At 44.9% G+C, this 19,275-nt stretch overlaps 1 protein-coding gene across 1 annotated transcript; it reads left to right on the forward strand.

Moving 5' to 3' along the window:
• Positions 1–316: 316 nt before the first annotated feature.
• Positions 317–17,924, forward strand: ap1b1 (adaptor related protein complex 1 subunit beta 1). Its single transcript, XM_068760689.1, has 24 exons — positions 317–343; positions 2,051–2,111; positions 3,001–3,106; positions 3,218–3,353; positions 4,095–4,340; positions 4,523–4,713; positions 4,812–5,033; positions 5,152–5,272; positions 5,386–5,481; positions 6,218–6,333; positions 7,173–7,338; positions 7,503–7,601; positions 8,157–8,416; positions 8,601–8,802; positions 8,952–8,972; positions 9,187–9,273; positions 9,511–9,540; positions 9,622–9,762; positions 9,846–9,991; positions 10,074–10,203; positions 12,594–12,678; positions 13,157–13,243; positions 13,734–13,888; positions 17,823–17,924. The coding sequence occupies exons 1-24, from the start codon at positions 317–319 to the stop codon at positions 17,895–17,897; spliced, it is 3,006 nt and encodes a 1,001-aa protein (XP_068616790.1). The 3' UTR covers positions 17,898–17,924.
• The last annotated feature ends 1,351 nt before the right edge of the window (positions 17,925–19,275 follow it).

A 19,275-nucleotide genomic window follows, 5' to 3' on the forward strand; every position in this document is an offset into this window, starting at 1 on the left:
GGAGAAAGGCCACCGCTCAGCCCCTACGACGCTGCCAGGGTAAGTTAATAGTGGCTATTTCCTCTGTGAAGTCATTTTGTGGAGACTCTAAATTCAACTCGAGAGGGCACGCCAATTCGTTAGGTAAGATTTACACCAGACCCAGAGATTAAGAGCTTAACTATCCCGGCAAAGGCGTGCTTAAGCCGGTACTTAGAAGGTCATGTCTCAGCGCTACACGCTGGAAAAGTGGCTCGGCGCTAGCTGACACTGACAGGCAGGCTGCTAGCCTGTAGCTCCGGTTTCCCTTATCTGTCTAACTGTAATTATTTTAAACATGCAGGAGTGGGCGAATCAATTATGCGTGAGTAATTACGGAACATTATGGGCACATTAGAGTTAAGCGATTGTTAGCTTTCGTCTAGCGGAGTTGTACACACTTTAGCCTGCTATGCTAATAGAGCATCATGCTAGCCTTTGCTCACTAGCTAACGAACCTTTTCCTTTAGTTATCGGCTAAGCTAGCGGTTTAACTTTAACGCAGCTCGTGTGCAGCACTCGCGTTGTTAATTTATCGCCTTTTTAAGATTATGCTTTCAGTTCAGTGCCATTTTAGAATGTCAGTAATGCCAATTATCGTAAACAGCAGGTGTATCGTCTGGCTAGCTAAGGCTACGTGGTCCCTGCCCGATGTGAGAGCGACATGTAGCTCAGTAAATCAAACTGAATGCTTTGTCGAAGATTCTTTTTGATGCAGGACATTGTTATTAACTACGTGTTCACGCAGAAATCCAAATTTAGAGTAAAAACTGTCAAAACTTGCGGCAACGTCGCGAGTTGTGTCACTTTTTTTTTGGACACTTTCATACATTTTTGTAGCGTAAATATACCTAAAACGTCTTCTACGTGAAGGCAAATGAAATAAATAGAGCAGCATCTTTTTTTTTTTCTTTGTCAGCATTATTTGCATTTTTTCTTTGCAAAATAATATGCGCTACAGCATCATTTAACATCTTTTTGGATTAAAACAGGCGAGGGCAATACAATGTAGTCCCGTGGGAAGCAATGCATGCAAACGTAAGGCAGTTCTTTTCACCACGTTGTGGCATTTATTTATTTATTTTATCTTTATTTCTTTATTAAGTGCCTGACATGCAGCGGATACCTACAGAGATACACATGGGTCTGTTCTTAATAAAGAAACCGTAGAAAATGTCTCCTTGAGCTTTCAGATGAAAATGTGCTGACGGTTTATTCATTTTAGTCCACTGAGTTGTATGAAGTTGTGCTGATTGAAACCAAGTAAAAAAAACAAAAAACTGGGTATCTGTCCTCAAGAACAAATAGTGGTACTGATTTTGTGCTCTCTATTTTGAGATCAGTTATCTATCTCATCTCATCCCATTACATGAAACTTCAGCCCTTGAGTGAGTAGTACGTTAGTTAATTTTTGACTGTGCATGCTGACCCCTCGTAAAAAGGAAAAGGCATCACAATTTTCGGCTAAATCGGTGGTGTGTCATAGATTTTGCATCGGCAAAATATTCACTAAAAATACCGACCATTACCGAAAGAGTCAAATGTAGCATAGTAAGTCATAAAGGTTTTATTTTAATAGTTTTAAATGAAGCCTAGTTTTATTTTTTCCTGTTGCCAGAGAGAGTTTTACTTTAAGATTGACTTATTTTGTTTAGTATAAGCTTGACAAAAGTCCCTTGAACTTGAATAGTACGACTGAAATAAGAGCAATTGTGTAAATCTTTTACAGTGGCAACCATCATTTGAAATATATATTTATGAATGTTGCAAAATCATTTGAAACTGGTTTGGTTTAAAAGAAAATGTTGGTCATATACATGCTGACCAGTAAGATTCACGTTTAAAGAGGATATATTAGTGTCTATTCAACAAAATGTAAGGTTTTTGTTCAAGCAGGATTACTGTTTGTTCAGGAGAAGACAGGAAGTCCTTTTATTTCCCTGTGTTTGCACATCTCATGTTTCCTGTTGCTTCTCTGAGGACACCACGAGGGCAGGAGTTCTAAGTTTCTCACCATCTGTGCCTTTCGTAGGAGAATCGACAATTTGGATCCAAGATGACGGACTCAAAGTACTTCACCACTACCAAGAAAGGTCTGAGTGCTTAGCTTCCCCCCCCTAAACTTGTGTGTTAGTCTTTCATTTAAGATTTTTAAATCTAGTAATTTGGGATGGTTCCGAGTTATTTCTGCAAATAGGAAATTGACTTTATTTTTAATGTTGATAATGTACTGCAGGCTAATTAATTAAAGATTGTTTAGTGGATGTATTCTTGAAGAACATGATCATTGCTGTTCACACCCAAATAAATGTCACTAATACTCAAGTGATTAATGCATTCTCTAAAGCTGAGATGTCAACTATAATTACGCAGTGCCTGACGGGCCTAGCTTGACCTCTTAACCTGCTTTGTATCTAAGCTGTTACCATGAACTGAGCCACTCTGGTTATTGTAGATTAGTTTAGACATAATGAGCATTAATTATATATTTGACTGTCCTGCTGGACCTCCTTTTGTATCTGCGGGACTCTTTTCACACGACATGAACAGAGTAAGAGCGTGTTCTCACAAAAGGGGCTAACAACACGCAAACATTAGTGATAATGTGTGTTTATATGTTTACATGATACAAATTAACTTTTTCTCTCAGTATTTGCTTCCCCTGCCATGTGGCCAATCTGCTGCGAACGTTCTGGGGGCAGTGTGTGTGTGTGGGGGGGTTATAATGGGTTTGCTGCTGTTATTAAGACTGATATTGGTCTTGGTGCTCTGAGAACTCTAAATACATCAACTCAATTTTAATCTTTAAATTGACAGTGTCCATATTTATTGTCTGGTTTATGCGAGTGGGAATGTCTTTGACACTGAAGGAATGATATTTGTATCCAAGTCTCTCCAGTGCTTCCTTTGCAGACCTGAGTCGCCTGACATCGCCAAGTATGAGATGAGGCATGGTTTGCTTTTTTTCTCTTTGGTGTACAGGTGAGATCTTTGAGCTCAAGGCAGAGCTGAACAGCGATAAGAAGGAGAAGAAGAAGGAAGCTGTGAAAAAGGTCATTGCATCTATGACGGTCGGCAAAGATGTCAGGTGAGCCGAAGGAAATGAACGTCAGAAACATCCGCGCTGGAATAATGTGCTGCGAAACCTCACGTTCTATGTTTCCGTCTGTAATCACATGACGCGTTGTCCTTGCTTCAGTGCCCTGTTCCCAGATGTCGTGAACTGCATGCAGACGGACAACCTGGAACTGAAAAAGCTGGTCTACCTCTATCTGATGAACTACGCCAAGAGTCAGCCGGACATGGCTATTATGGCTGTCAACACCTTTGTGAAGGTAAAAGCTGTCATGATCGTGTAAAAAAGAAAAATTGACGGACTTATCCATCATTCAAGTCTTGTTCTAAACATCTTTTTTGTCGAGTGCTCTTTTAAGCACCAGGATAAGGTAATTAAGTAGTTTATTTTTGTTTGTTTTGTCCTATAACCCCCCTACATCTACAGTCAACACCCTGTGACTAGTATGACAGGCGTGCTCAGTTCCCCATTCTCCATGGCCAACACAATTTCTCTCAACGGCGGTGGAAGTGAGGGCTTATAAATAAATTATTGTATTCCAGAGCACGTACCAGCATATTTAGGTTTTCACTGCAGCTCTGCATAGAAATTCAGGAAAAGTAACAGTGGCTGCGGCGCCTTCTTCCACTCGATGATGACGGATCAATTATGCTCGGTTCCACCACTTTATTCAGGATTATAGGCAGGTCGGCGTGGCACTGTAGACTTAAACTGAATATCCTGTTGGACCTACTCATGCATGCCGTTAGAATTACATTATTTCCTTTCTGAATCTCTGACTGAGGTAATTACCAACCCTCCAGGTATCAGAGTAGGTCAAACACAACCATCAGTTTCTTTTGAACATTTTCCCTTTTCCCTTTCATCTAACTGCAAAAGCACTTTAATGAATTGTTTACATTTTTACAAAAAGCTGAATGCAGGAAACATTTCAGATACTCTAATGTAATAATGAAATAAATGACAGTTATAACAAAGACTCTCTCAACCACCCACCCAGGACTGTGAAGATCCTAACCCTCTAATCCGGGCCCTTGCTGTTCGAACAATGGGCTGCATCCGTGTGGACAAGATTACAGAGTACCTCTGTGAGCCGCTGAGGAAATGTCTGAAGGATGAAGACCCATACGTGAGGAAGACTGCTGCTGTGTGTGTAGCAAAACTCCATGATATCAACGCTCAGTTAGTCGAGGACCAAGGCTTCCTGGACACCCTTAAAGACCTCATCTCTGACTCCAACCCCATGGTACGACTCCTTCAGATGCCTTCTCAGGGTGGCTGCAAGCCCCTGCTCTGCTTCATACTGATAAGCCCATGGCTGGCATACAATCGTTGAACACGTTGCCAGAGTTGTTATTTCAGTGGCTTCTCTTGTAACTGCTGGCTCAGACTCTCCTACGCGTTTATCTGTCTTGTTTTTATCTCTAGGTTGTAGCGAATGCTGTGGCCGCTCTGTCTGAGATAGCAGAGTCTCACCCCAACAGCAATCTGCTGGACCTGAATCCTCAGACCATCAACAAGTTGCTGACAGCTTTGAACGAGTGTACAGAATGGGGGCAGATTTTCATCCTGGACTGCTTGGCCAATTACACGCCTCGCGATGACCGCGAGTCCCAGAGGTGAGAGACGGTAATTCGTTAATGTTGCACATTTTCCCAAATAATCCCTTTTATATCCTGATGCTCATTTTCTCCCGCTGTCATTGGCATGTCCCTAGCATCTGTGAGCGTGTCACCCCACGACTCTCGCACGCCAACTCTGCGGTTGTGCTGTCTGCCGTCAAAGTCTTGATGAAGTTTATGGAGATGCTTCCTAAAGACTTGGACTATTATGGCACGCTGCTGAAGAAGCTCGCTCCTCCTCTGGTCACTCTTCTCTCTGCTGAGCCCGAGTTACAATACGTGGCCCTCAGAAACATCAACCTTATCGTACAGAGACGGTAAATACGCAGAGAGAGAGACTATATTTTGAGGCCCTGAAAACGTTTTACTGTATGATGGCACATTATTAATTTATTCCATGTTGTGTTGTGAAACTGATTTGATTTCCCTCTTTAGCCCAGAGATCCTTAAACATGAGATGAAGGTTTTCTTCGTAAAGTATAATGACCCGATCTATGTAAAACTGGAGAAGCTGGACATCATGATTCGCCTGGCGTCTCAAGCAAACATCGCCCAGGTAACACTCGCCCAGCCAAATACACTATTGGGCTGAAACGATCGTGAATCGTCTTCTCCACAGGTACTGGACATTCGACTCTGAGTGACTCGGTTGTTTATTTTTTGCCGTAGGTCCTGGCCGAACTGAAGGAGTACGCCACTGAGGTGGATGTGGACTTTGTCCGGAAAGCGGTCAGAGCCATTGGCCGCTGTGCCATCAAAGTAGAGGTCGGTGGAGATGATGTCATACCGTCAAATCCTTGTGCCATTTATCAAGCTACAAGATAGCACGAGTCAGAGAGTGCAGTTCTACAGCCAGGCCTACCTGTCAACATGACGGAACGATATGTTTCGGAAAACAAATTGTGTAACTCTTTCAGACATTTCCCTTTTGGATACTAGTAGGATACGATAAATCATGATTGGTGCAGCGGCACAATGTTCTCAGGTCGTCTGTGTCCTGTTCTCATGAAGGGGACTCAAGATATTCTTACACGTGTTACACATCCCGTGTTCTAGAATTTATCGCAACAAACTGATTGATTCTGTTTAAATATATCCTCAGATTGTTATTGAACCGTGTGATAAATTACATGGTTTAAAAATGGTTCCCTTGAGAAAGTCGAGCTTTTGACAGAGGAGCACAGAGGATGCTGTTTGGCAGTCATTTGTGCGGCTCTCAATGGATGCAGCTCTTTTTACTGTTGAATCTCTTCAGTATTCCCTTTGGTCCAGGCTTCATATTAAATATAAAAGCCTTGTTTAAACAGTTCACGTATAACAAACTAAAATAGACTCAGTAAGACTTCATTTTAAAGCAATTGATTAATTTATTATTTTGAACGCAGTGAAACGAGTTCCATGTTTTGCACTCATTTTATAAAATGCTGATATCTTTGCTGTTTTTGAATCTGTATGCCGGTCATGACAGATTTATTCATCTTCTTTCCTGGTTGTTCCCTAGCAATCCGCAGAGCGCTGTGTCAGCACACTGCTCGACCTCATTCAAACCAAGGTCAACTACGTTGTGCAGGAGGCCATTGTGGTCATCAAGGACATCTTCCGCAAGTACCCCAACAAGTAAGTTTCCACTTGGACGCAAGCGAAGGTCATTCATTCGTTATTTGTTTACAGAGGCCATTCATATGCTCGTTCTTAGAGGTGTGATGCTGCATTTCGCATTGCTGTCTGAAATGTAGCATTTTCTCACGTAAACAATAAGACTCATTTAACTCTGATTATTTTCTGTTCCTCGTTAGACAGTGAAAGCTAATTGAACAAACACTTTCAGATCTGAAAGTATTCCAAAGGTGCACAAAGAATAAAACACCCAGTAGATTCAGCTGGAGTGGGTTCTTTGCCAAGCAGAAAATTCTTACACACATCGCCATTTGAGTCTCCAAAGGAGCAGCGTTGAAAAACCTGAAGCTTACATTATTAGTCACCACACATTCCAACTTCTCCTGCCTTTTTTTATTAATTCATCGTGAGTCATTTTATATAATTCTGCCTTATCTAAAGGAGAAGAAGAACTGGGGGCATCACACGTCTATTACTAGAGAGTTTCGCCACCATGCAGGTCTAATACTGATGGTTTTAGCCTCATGTTTCAGACGTACTGTTTTATATATAATGAAAACATTTTGTAATTACTGAAGTCCATCAGCATTTTCATTAAATACATGAGATTTTGCAGACGGCTGAAAAAATGCAGAACAGAGTTTCATAACTGCAAGGTGGTGATTCTATTGCTTTTGTCCCCGGTGATCACAAATGGAGTAAATCTATTTCAATTCAACCATATGGAGTTACTCCCAAGTCCCTGAGACTGTTTACGACTCATTCATCGTGTTTTGCAGTGTTGGATCACATGCGCAATAATTCTGTTTTTTTTGTGTGTTTTGTTTGTGACTCCTCAGATATGAGAGCGTGATCGCCACTCTCTGTGAAAACCTGGACTCCCTGGATGAGCCGGAGGCGCGTGCCGCCATGATCTGGATTGTGGGCGAATACGCCGAGCGCATCGACAATGCCGATGAGTTGCTGGAGAGCTTTTTGGAGGGCTTCCATGACGAAAGCACTCAGGTGCGTTTAGGAGAGTTGTGTGTTTTTTTTCTTCTGTACTTTGCGGGCGGCGGTTGAAATGCACTGAAATCAGAAGCGACAGTCCGAACCCGTAGAGGAATTCTACGTTCGTGATGGTGTCTTTGCACTTCTAAAGTGTTCTGTGCGAATCGGCTGTCCTGCAGGTGCAGCTGCAGCTTCTGACGGCAATTGTCAAGTTGTTCCTGAAAAAGCCGACTGAGACGCAGGAGCTCGTGCAGCAGGTGTTGAGCTTGGCCACGCAGGTGAGGAAACGATCAATCGCAGTTTATTACACGTTCATCCCCGCCCTCGGATATTTTCTAATCCTCACTCTGGTGCCTGCCGTTCTTACTGCAGCCCCCTGGCCTTGGTTTTCTCAAGAGATCGCTACTACTCTACTTTACCATTTAAGGTTTCAGTAATGCCTCTAACATTGACATATACAACCATTCCAATGACCATAATAAGGCTACTGCTTTCTCTTTGACACAATGTCAGCAGAACCGTATCTTTCGCAGATAAGGAGTTTAAAACGTGGCTCGTTTGTTGTGATTCTGTACGTTTACAGTCGGTAATAAACGAGTAACTGTTTGCACAGAGGCTTTGTTCCTGCTAGCGTTCCCCACAGTAGTAAATGTGTCTCGTGTCAAGTTAACGCATTTATTGGTTAAACCCTATCGAAGGCACCCGCGGTGTTTGATGTTTTAAATTCACTGCTCACTCTCGTATCTCCCCGAGACAGAAACCTTTGCTCTATTTGATGTAGAAGTGCCATGAATAATTCAACTTCCTGCTGATGCCTCCATCTCTGTGTGCAGGACTCCGATAATCCAGACCTCAGGGACCGTGGCTACATCTACTGGCGTCTGCTCTCTACGGACCCCGTCGCTGCTAAGGAGGTCGTCCTGGCCGAGAAGCCGCTGATCTCTGAGGAGACGGACCTGATTGAGCCCACACTGCTGGAGGAGCTTATCTGTCACATTGGTACTCTGGCCTCTGTATACCACAAGCCTCCCAGTGCCTTTGTTGAGGGCAGCCGTGGCGTTCAGCACAAGAGACTTCCTCCCAGCGGTGGATCGTAAGTCCATGTTTCCCTTCAGTCGTCTGACTGACGCGCTTTCCGTCGAGCCAAGCTGAAGCTGCTGCTCATTTTAGTTCCTCTTTTCAAGATCACAAACAACCACCCAGCAGAAATACCTTTTGAACATTAATCGATCAAATGCTAATTGATTGATCTATGCTTTGTCTTTTGGTTCTGCTAGTGGTGAGAGTGTTGACAGCGCAGATACAACTTCTGCAGCTGTTGTTTCGGACGCACTCCCTGCTGTCATCCCTTCCCAGGGAGAACTCCTGGGAGATCTGGTCAATCTGGACCTGACGCCTCCTTCTACAGCCATGCCTGCACCCTCCTCTGGGATGCAGATGGGTGCTGTGGACCTCCTCGGAGGAGGGCTGGACAGCCTGGTAGGTCTTCTCATTGTATTTATGTGTCTGTCTCCAAAGCCCCCATTCAGTTTTTGTATTGTGTTAATTCTTTCTTGCCTTTCGGTGCTTTTCTTTTTTCTTTTGACTCCTCTATGCTATCCTTTCTGTTTCCAATGCTGCACCTGCAGATGGGGGATGAGTCTGAGCCGGTAACTACACAGAAGGAGGGGCCAAAACACTTCTGAATCATGTCGGGGGGGCCTTGTTAAGGGCCACATTTAATCAGTTTTACTTTAGCTCCCATTCATCACTGACATGTTCACTCGTCCCTTCATTTCATTTCATGAACGTGGAATGCTGATAAATCCTTGAGTCCGTCTCCTGTCTCATTTTTGGGTATGGGGTGTTTCATGTTTCAATCAGCCACCCATTCCACTGCGGACGAATCCATCTCTGTCGCCTCAGCTCTCTCGTCAGTCCACATCACCCCCAGAATACAGCCCCACTGAGGTTGGTGCGGGGAGGGGGGGGGCAAGCTGGGCACTAAAGGCCAGCAACAGCTCAGTACCCCGTTCCTGCCACCTGTTGCACCTCTGTGTCCTCAGGATAGTGCCTCCAGGAGTTCTCCTTTTTCCATTCTTTACCCTCTCCCCTCCATTTAGCGGAGATTTTAGTACATTTTGAGTCGTGTCTTCCATCATGCAGTTTGTTGTTGCACCTCTAATAACTGGATGTTTCTGTCCCCAGCTCGGCGGAGACCTTGGGGGAAGCCCTGCTGTAAGTCATCTTGTGTTTGGAGTTTCTGTTGATTTCTCAGTAAGTCGGTGTTGGTCTATTGTGCTGCTTTGTGACCCACAGATCACGGCTGCTTTTGGCGCACCGCCACCAGCAGCCGTGCCGGCCTCCTTTAGTGCCCCAGTTAGCAGTGGTCTGGATGACCTGTTTGACCTAGGAGGAGGAGTTGGTATGCCCCTCAGTGCCTACAACCCCCCCAAAACAGTGAGTCAGTTACATGGGATGAGAAATGATGAAGCATCGGTGGCAAGAGTCGTAATAAAAGAACTGCTCTGGTCTCTCGTCAGATCTGGCTTCCCGCCATGAAGGCTAAAGGCCTAGAGATTTCCGGCGCATTTGCCCGCCGTGCTGGGGTCATCCAAATGGAGATGACCCTCACCAATAAAGCCATGAGTGTCATGGCTGACTTTGCCATTCAGTTTAATAGAAACAGGTAAAATGGCCTACGAAGGAATGCGACCTAAATGTCTGTACGTATTTACATTATGTGAACATCCCTCCGTGCTCCTTTGCAGCTTTGGTCTCGCTGCAGCTGCTCCTCTCCAGGTCCTTGCTCCCGTCACCCCAAACCAGAGCATCGAGGTGGCCCTTCCTCTCAGCACCGTGGGGCCCGTCATGAAGATGGAGCCGCTCACTAACCTTCAGGTACATTTCACAATATGCCTTTTCTTATCATAGATCGATTCTATGCTTTTGCTCCCATTCTACTTAATTTATGATTCTTGACCAGCGCTAAATGCTATTGGGTAAAAATAAAATGATCACAGCCTTTCTTTTCTCAGTTCTCAGTTGCTGCATGATTAAGTACAGGACGTTTCACCAGCTGCAGCTGATCATAGTCATTTTGATTATTTTAAAAGTTTAAAACTAATGGTTTCCTTCTGTATTGGCGGAATCAGACATTATGATGGGATGGGGCTCAGTTGTGCACCGGCAGACCACAAATTAAGTCTTCGATAACAAGAGATCTTTATATCCCAAATGAAACGACTGAAACCTCAGAAAACTCAAAATGGGACCACATATCTGAACCACATTCTCCTGAATAAAACGGCATGAAAACCTGAAACGAACTTCAGAACGCTGAGAAGTTTTAAATAAAAGAACGGCAGAGGCTGACTGGACTTTGATCAGGCTGGCTCTTTTAACTGGGCAGAACGGTGGAAAGGTGCTCTGAGCTGCTGGAAGCAGAAAGATAAGAGGGGGTGATGGGTCGAGGTGTCATTAGTGGGCCCACCACACACGCTTCCTTTGTTTCCTCTGTAGCGCTTTCAGCTCTGCAGCTTCTGGGCCTGCTTTCATGCGTTGTCCTGACAGGAAAGTGTTTTTAACTTCATGGGGGGTAATGTCCCTCGTTGTTATTTTAAAGCTCTTTTTAACTCATTTATTGTCCTACCACAGCAGATTTAAGGAAAATGCTCGAGTAGCTTGGATGGGGGTTCACTGAGTCAATGTTTGCTTAAAGTTCTGGGATGTCCGTGCAGAACTTGGGGTTTTACTGGCAGTCCTGCAATGCACCCGGGAGTTAGACACCCCAATGAATTATTCACGAGTCGTCCTTCTGTTGTCCTCTGTCCGAACCCGCTGTTCTCTCATCACTGTGTTTGTGATCAGCATCACCGGCGGCCGCCTGTTCGGGTGTTCTTGTGTTTCACCTTCTTGTTCCGTTGGGCTCACACGCTGTAAAAAGTACTGCCTGTGGAGGTTAAACAACTAAATTGATTATTTTCTTTTCTTTAAATACAGACCTGCTGCTAAGTGCTTTTTATTTTTTTCTTGTCAGCTTTATTTTGTGTAACTTTTATTTTTATAACACCCACAACGGCGGCTTCTTTCTTATTGTGTACTTAACAGGATATGCTTTGTCTGCATCTCCTCAGAATGAAATGAAAATGCACACAGTGTTGGTGTATTTTAGCTTTCATGTTAGTTCACATGCACCTAGAGTTCAGGTTGTGCTTTATCCACATCAGCAGAATTTATTTATTTATTTATTTTGGGGGGGTGAGGGGGGGGGGGGTAAATATCTTGCGGACACCATGTGGATAATCTATTGTCATTATAATAGAAGCTGTTAAAAATAAATACCATAAACTTATAAAATGTTTTTCCAGGGATAGTTTTGAAGATCCCTCAAAAGATTTAATTTGAACCAAAACCACCGATGGTGTGTGTCAGTGATGAGTTCCTTGGTGCAGGCAAGGTTGGGTGACTCATTACCACATGTAGATAATCAATTGTGTAATTCTGCTCAATTGTGATGATATAAATCACTAAGTTGACGCTTGGCTTCACCGCTTTAATTAAAAACTCTCCACCTCCCCGTAATCAGCAAGACTCTAATTCCACGGCGGTCCATTTTGGTCCCTTTTGGTTTTTATGCCCACCTCTGTGATACGGATACAACAAAAAGTCCCCCCCCCCCCCCCGTTGATCATCCGTCCTGGATGAAATGGTTTTCTTAACCTGAACTCTTGTAGCTGTTTTTAATGAGCTCGGCGTTTGCACGCTCAGACTGGGGTGTGTTTGTATTCCTGAATCTGAATGCAGTAATTGACTTAATGAGACCGTGACTCTTTAAACGCTGTATCCCCGGCAGTAAGGGGGGGGGGGGGGGGGGCATACAGGGTTTACATCCATGTATTTGTTTGTAAGTGGGTCCCATCTCCTCCAAAACCAAGGGACATAATGCAGCATGATTTTACAATTAGCTTTATTGGGCCCTCGAGGAGTCGATCTTGTTGGTTTCTTCACTTTGCATTTACATTTCTACATTTATTTGTACCGTTTAATTTCCTATCTGAATGAATTAATGCTGTTTTTGAAGGTGTTGCAGAAAGAAGTAATTTTTGTATATAAATATAAGTATGCAGCGATGGATGGATGATGGAATGGAACTGCGTGTGTGTGTGTGTGTGTGTGTGTGTGTATTCATTTGTTTCTGAAAGCGAGCAATCCTTGAAAGGTGCTTGAAAACTAATTTCCCATCTCTTGCTCCCCCCCCCTCCCTTCTGTGGGTGTAATCACTCTCTCAGGTGGCTGTGAAGAACAACATCGACGTGTTCTACTTCAGCTGCCAGTACCCCATCAGTATACTCTTTTTAGAGGACGGGAAGATGGGTGAGTGTCTCTTGGCTAAATCTCTTCATTCAAAAGCTTGAGAACCTCGCTGAGGTCTGACTTCCAGGGAGGATCCGCTACGACTGCCCGGTGAAGTGTGACGTGGACCCTTCTGACCCTAGCAGGGCTGCGCTGCTGTTTATCAGAGGAAATGCTGTTTTTCTGATGTTTTCCTCCTGTCCCCTTTTGTGCGATACTTTGTTTATTATGTGAAAAGGTGTTAGTGTTCCCTCCCTGTGGAGCCTCCTGATGGGGCTAGCAGCAGTGCTGCCGCCGGTGGCTGCAAACCAATGCGCCCGAGCCTCAGCAGGAAGCCTTGTATCTAGTCTGCAGTTAAACTATTCACGCACGACTCTGACATTTTTATCCCTGTTGTGAAATAATGTAATTTTCTCCCTGAAAATCCATTTAAATTGTCCGATATTGTGCATTTTGCTCGGTGTTTGGACTCATCCAGTGACTGTCTCCTTATCAACAGAGCGACAAGTATTCCTCGCCACATGGAAAGACATTCCTAATGACAATGAGTCGCAGTTTCAGATCAAAGACTGCCATCTCGGCTCAGGTAAAGAGCTCGACGTGTTCATCTGCATCCTGCAGCTTCACGCTATATGAAATTGACAGAGTGAAACTAGTGACTCTCTCAAATTCAAATCCGCACTAATGAAGCTAATTGTATTTGAGGAGAACTTGTCAGCTACAGTCTCTATTTACGTGAGATAATTTAGTTTCCTGCAGGCGTAAGAGCAGCTGAGCGGGGAAAGAATTCCTAATGACGGCGTAATGGAGACCCCCCCACAGATTACATTATTCTTCATGAACAAAGAGGGTTTCACATCCTTCTGGGGTGCAGCAACAGATTATTCTATATTAGCGACTATCTCTGCTGATAAAGGGATGGAGCACTCCTGCATTGTCTTGTGCTTTCATTCCCCTGTTTAAGTAGGGGAACGTAGAAAGGGAACGGCTTGTTCAGATCATTGATGCGGTTTCATTTTAACGGCTTAAAGCTTGATTGCATTGTTCTTTTTTTTTTTTTTTGATTTTCCAAACAGACGCAGCATCCAACAAGCTGCAGGGTAGCAATATCTTCACCATAGCCAAGCGTACGGTGGAGGGTCAGGACATGCTGTACCAGTCGATGAAACTCACCAACGGCATCTGGGTGCTCGCCGAGCTGAGGGTGCAGGCGGGAAGCCCGATGTACACGGTGAGCCCCCGACGAGCCGCCATCCAGGAGAGGGAGTGGCGTGCCGTTATCCTTGTGAAAGCGTGGTTGTAGTTTTAAAGGATTTATTATTTCATTATTACATTTTTCCCCATAATTATTTTTATTGGTATCAAATGTTTTCAGCTTTTCTTTCACGTAATAATCCCGAGTGAGGGACAGTGCGCCGTCGTCACCGCACAGTCACACGATGACTGTCGTGTTGTCGTCAGCGGCGAGAGCGCTGAGGGCGGGAAGGGCGCCGATTTGTTTTTGCGGTCCCTCGTGTCGTCCACACAGCTCCAGATGTTGTCACTTTGACTGAACACACAAGAAACGGAGAGCAGCCGTTCCTGTAGATAATCTTGGATCCGGTGAAACGGAGGTTATTCCTTCCATTTCTGTCGACGGCACGGGTTCCCGCCATATGGGAACATTTCCAAGAACGATCCGTTCGACAGAACAAATGTTGGAGGCTTGCCATGGTTAAGAATCGCACCGTCATTGGATTTATTTTCTGGTTTCGGTGGCTGCTATGAAGGGAAGTTTTCTATTTTAGATTTTATTTTTATTTTGCTTGCTTGGCTTTTCACTTCTCCAATTTCTTTTCTCTTTATTTTATTTTTTTACAACCTCTTTTGGGCCCAATTATAATTTCCTGAGCTCCTCTTTCTGAAAATGTTTTCCTCTCTGTTGTCATCCCTCCATTAATAAGCAAACCATTCAGCCCCCCCTGCATCTATTTGCAGTGTAAGCACTGTTTCTAATTCAGGAGGAGTTTCTACACTGTTATTTTATCTTCATGTTAATTTTTAAGCACAGTTTTCCCTCAGTGGGACTGGCTCTACTTTCTGCAGATGGCTCATGAATCTTTAAGCGAAGAGAAGACCAGACTTGAAAGTTGGCCTTGCTGCACCGTGTCGCGCTCGCCTCTCTGAGCTGCTCGTTGCTGCCGGTCGCTCTTAGCGCATCACATGAAAGCCAGCTGTTAGGAAAAATGTTTCCAGCTATTTATAGACCTGAAGACGTACAGCCCTGCTATTTATTTTCTTGATGTCATTGTGCCTTTGAATACAAGCCATTCAAATAATGTCATGTAAACGCTGCTTTTTGTATCCTGCAGCTTTAGGCTGTCTGACTGGGCTCAACAGAGCAGTGATGGAATGAAGCGCGTTGTTTTTGAGAACTCATCGTGAAGTTTTTAGCCGTTTCCTCCCCCAACTCCTCAAAACTTGATTTGGATTTTTCATTTTGTAAACTCTTTGGATTTATTTTTTAAATCCATACGGCTTTGAAAAGCCTTCAGTTTTCATATTATATCTGCCGTAGGAACTAATTGTGAACATAACCCCGAGCCTTTAAGGTTTCCAGACGGTTAATATTTACTCGTTTACGTGGCCACTTGATGGTGGACCATGTTAGCATTCGTTAGAAGCCCTTTATTTGACCACTTGGCTTATATTTACTGTCTTTAGTGACCCATGATGACAAAGTCTCTACTCTTATTTACTAACTGAGGCTGAAGGGTTAGGGTCAGGGTAAAGTTCAGTAAACTTGCATACTTCTGTAGAAAATTCACATTTAGAATGTGTCTCATTTATTCTTTCCTGGGGGGAGAATTGGGACTCTGCTTGATTAGATTCTTGTGTTCTCATCTGCCACCTCCTGTCCCCATGGCAACTATGTTGCCAGCGATGCTGGCTGATTTTCCCTCCGCACCTCTGGACTTGGTCAAAGTGGCACAAACGTATCTGTCTGGTGCTTTCTCACGAATCTCTGCATTTAATTCAGTCCGTCGCGGCTTCTCTGCCTTAAATGTGCCGGAAGCGGCGCCTCGGGTTCCTGCGCTGTGCTCTTATTGGATTTGTTCATGTTTTGTTTTGTGTTCACCTGTATAAAGTGTCTTCTTTTCCTACTGTATGTACTAAACATGTACAGATTGTATCAACATGGAACAAAACACATTTCTAACTTGATAAACAACTCTAGTCCACAACAGCACAAACTGTTTTCCAGTGGGGGGGGGGGGACGTCTGCGTCCTCGGACACAAATGTTCTTGTTTTTATTCAGCAGACGGGACGGTGACTCAACCGATTATTCAGCGCTCTGTCATTGGCAGTTATTATTATTTTATTGTTTCTTTACACATCAGTCGCATCATTAAGTGATGCCTGTTTGCCAGGACCTTAGATAGTTTTTGTTTCTATGGTTACAGATTTGAACTTTGGCTCATTCTTTGAGTGGAATTTGTGTCACATGAAGGTTTCTGGGACGTAAGTTACAAAGCCAGCGTTTCCTCAAAGTGTTAATCATTTTCCGTGTACTTTAGGGTTTAGAGTTTTTGTGGATTTAAAGCATTTCTTTGTTTAGATCTTGAATATGTGGCCTTTTCTCAGATATGCAATCAACAGGAACCGTTGCCGTAACCATGACTGCGATTACAGCAACGGGCAAAGGCCAAAACATGTCGCCTGTGAAAGACCAGAATATTTCTGAGTATTTCATGCCCGGGTCGTTGATCTTTGAACGCCCGCTGTCTATTGACCTCTATTTGGGCTCGTGAGCCGGTCGTTGCTCTGCCCTGTTGCACCGCTGCAGCCGCTTCAGCTCCGCGTTCCAGCGGCTCACATCACCAGTAGAGGGAATCTGTCATGGGTTCCGTCTCCCTTTAACCTTACCCACACTGTGATCCCGTCCTCCATCGTTACTCAAGCCCCCTGATGCTTTCTTTCTGTGCTTCTTTAACGTAAGGCTGATATCCCAGCGTGAAGCTTCAGTCTCTAGCTCTCTCTCAGCTGCATTTCCTCACATCTTTTACCCCATGCTGAGAGGAGAGCGGCTGCCTAAATGCTGCCGGCAGCAGCAGCATCCATTAGTAAGCGGTCCTGAGCGCAGGGAGGCGGCTCAGGCCGGTGTTGCAGCTTCACCCTGCTGCAGCGCTTGAGCTGCCAACGCTGCATGCGTCACCTTTTGTTTGATCTTAGAATCTGCTTAAGTTAATAGCCGCGCCACGCTCGGAAGCGTTACGGCCGTCGGCACCGTATTTGACATTTAAAGTTGAATCCTGCGCATTCATAAATATTAATTTGATCCCATTTTCAGCGACATTTGAGCGTTTGAAAACAAACGTGACTGAAGGCGGTTTTTGCTTTGTTGTTTGTGTTTGTATCGTCGGTCTGCCGTTTGCTCTCTTCATCGGACTCACTGCGACACGCAGACGGTTTTCTAGTGGGACGAGTGTGATTCTACAAACTGACAGTGATGAAAGGCCGGCGTGGAGTTGGAGCCAGCGCTGCTCCAAACCGATCCGTTTCTGTCAGGGCAAGAAGAATGCGTGTTTCAGTCATGATGGTTTCTGTCCTGGTGCAGTCACTCCAGCCGCCTTGTGTTTCCTGGCTCTGAGGAAGTAGCATCTGCAGTGCGATCGTTCATGTGGTGGGGGGGGGGGGGGGGAGCGGACCCCCCACTCCCACTACTGAGCTGCATAAAACCCAACTCTCCCGACTGAGTGGAGAGGCTGCATCTATTTTCTGTGTGTTTCCGTTTCCGTCTCGTTTTCTGAGATGGAATTCAGCGTCCCAGGCATCGGGAGGATGGAGGGTCACCCCCCCCCCCCCCCCCCCCCGGTGTTCTCAGTCATGCTCCAGGTTCACCTCATGAAACTGAAGGAACATTGAGATGCTTTTGTCTGAAATCTGAATGTTTGCCTCAGGATGTAGTTTGATACTCTGTTCGTGTCCTTTTCCTTTGCTTGCTCCTCCATTCATGTCTCAAAACATCAACACATTTACCTGCTTTCTAAAATATGTACACCCCCCCCCCCAGCAGCAACGTTCTTGCTGTGGTGCTGCATCCAGTCTTGTTATTGATACGTCTGTGAAATGTTGCCTTTTGAGTCCGTCCCATTCAGCTCTGCTCGACTGTCCTCTCCCTCAGGTCTCTCTGAAGTGCAGAGCTCCGGAGGTTTCCCAGTGCGTGTTCCAGACCTATGAGACCATCCTGAAGAGCTAAAAGGCGTCCCTATTGGCCTAGCCGCTGCCCCCCCCCCCCCCCCCCCCGGACCCCTGCTGTGCTGCACCTGACCCAAGATCCACACCACAACTTTATGACTCTTTCCCTGGAGGCTGCGCTCTACATCTCATTCAGCTGTTTAATTAGGCTGGTTAATTATGTTTTGTCCCAGTTTGACCCCCCCCCCCCCATCTCTAATTGGTCCTCCCCCCCCCTGCTCAGACTGCTGACATGTCTGATTCAATTCCGTTTCCCTCTCTGTGTGTTTGTTTGCACTCGACATGCGGTGTGAAATGGACTCGGCCATGTTCCCGTTCCTGCCGGGGGGGCGGGGGGGCCGTCCTGTGATGACTTTCATTCTTTTGCAGACAGACGGCCGTGTGGTTTGTACTCCCTTGACTATTTCCTCTGCATGAGGCTCATTAATCATTATCTCGCTGTTTCTGCAAATTAGAGTCTATTTTTAGTGGCTGCAATCATCAGGGAAGTCGTCACCGCCACCATATTTATTTAAGGTACTTTCAATCAAAGGGCCGGGGGGGGGGGGGGGGGGGGGCTTTGACTGTCCCGCTGAGTGTGTGGAGCGAAGGTGGCTCTCAGAGCCTCAGAAGTGATGCATAAATACTTACGTGATTGGTGTCTTTGTCATTTTGAAGTTTCCTTTTTACTGCCTGTGTTCCACATCAGAACCTCTGCTGCCCCCGAAAGCGGCTTGTTTGATGCGTCGCCTGGAACCTGTCGGCGTTTAATTTAATTAGCATATTCAACGTCTGGACATTATTTAGACCAGCAGCAGTTTTGTTCTGCCTCCTCCCTTTTGTCGTTCCGTGTTTCAGTTTGCTTTCGTACTCTTGTTAATTTCCATGTGACGGAGAACCTCTGGTGTTGAGGGTCTCTATGGTCTTGCCCACCTGGGCTCGCTGCCACTTCTTTTTGTTTGTGTCCTTTTTTGGGGGGGCGATCGGCATCTGAGATGAAGGCTCGGGTGAGATCTTTCCAAGCTGACGACGTCGTGGTTTGTAGCAGGAAGAAGGGCAGAACGCCCAACATCCCTGTTCGGCCCGGAGACTCTGGATTCTGGGTTCATCTCTTTCCGAGTCGTTACACTGGAAGCCCTTTGCATCGGCGCTACAGGATGTCTGTACTTTGTAAAGGTTGGGATGGAGGTGGCTGTGTATTCTGAGATTGTGTGTGTGATGATGGCTGATTCATTCAAAATGCAGTAAAAATAATAATTAGGTTAATCTGATACTTTTGGTCAACATGCTTTTTGTTCACTGTGTGTACATCGTTTTGAAAGGAACTATTAAAATCCTTGTTGAAGTCACACGTTTCTTCACTATTTGGATATTATAACTGAATAAATAAATAAAACCAG

Source organism: Brachionichthys hirsutus, chromosome 4 (assembly GCF_040956055.1).
Source record: "Brachionichthys hirsutus isolate HB-005 chromosome 4, CSIRO-AGI_Bhir_v1, whole genome shotgun sequence".
NCBI lineage: Eukaryota > Metazoa > Chordata > Actinopteri > Lophiiformes > Brachionichthyidae > Brachionichthys > Brachionichthys hirsutus.

Bases quoted from the DNA above. Each gene is read 5' to 3' on its own strand.
- ap1b1 (XM_068760689.1), top strand. From the start codon at position 317: ATGCAGGAGTGGGCGAATCAATTATGC. The intron at 2,112-3,000 runs GTCTGAGTGCTT...TTTGGTGTACAG, and splicing joins CTTCACCACTACCAAGAAAG to GTGAGATCTTTGAGCTCAAG. The intron at 5,273-5,385 runs GTAACACTCGCC...TTTTTGCCGTAG, and splicing joins CTCAAGCAAACATCGCCCAG to GTCCTGGCCGAACTGAAGGA.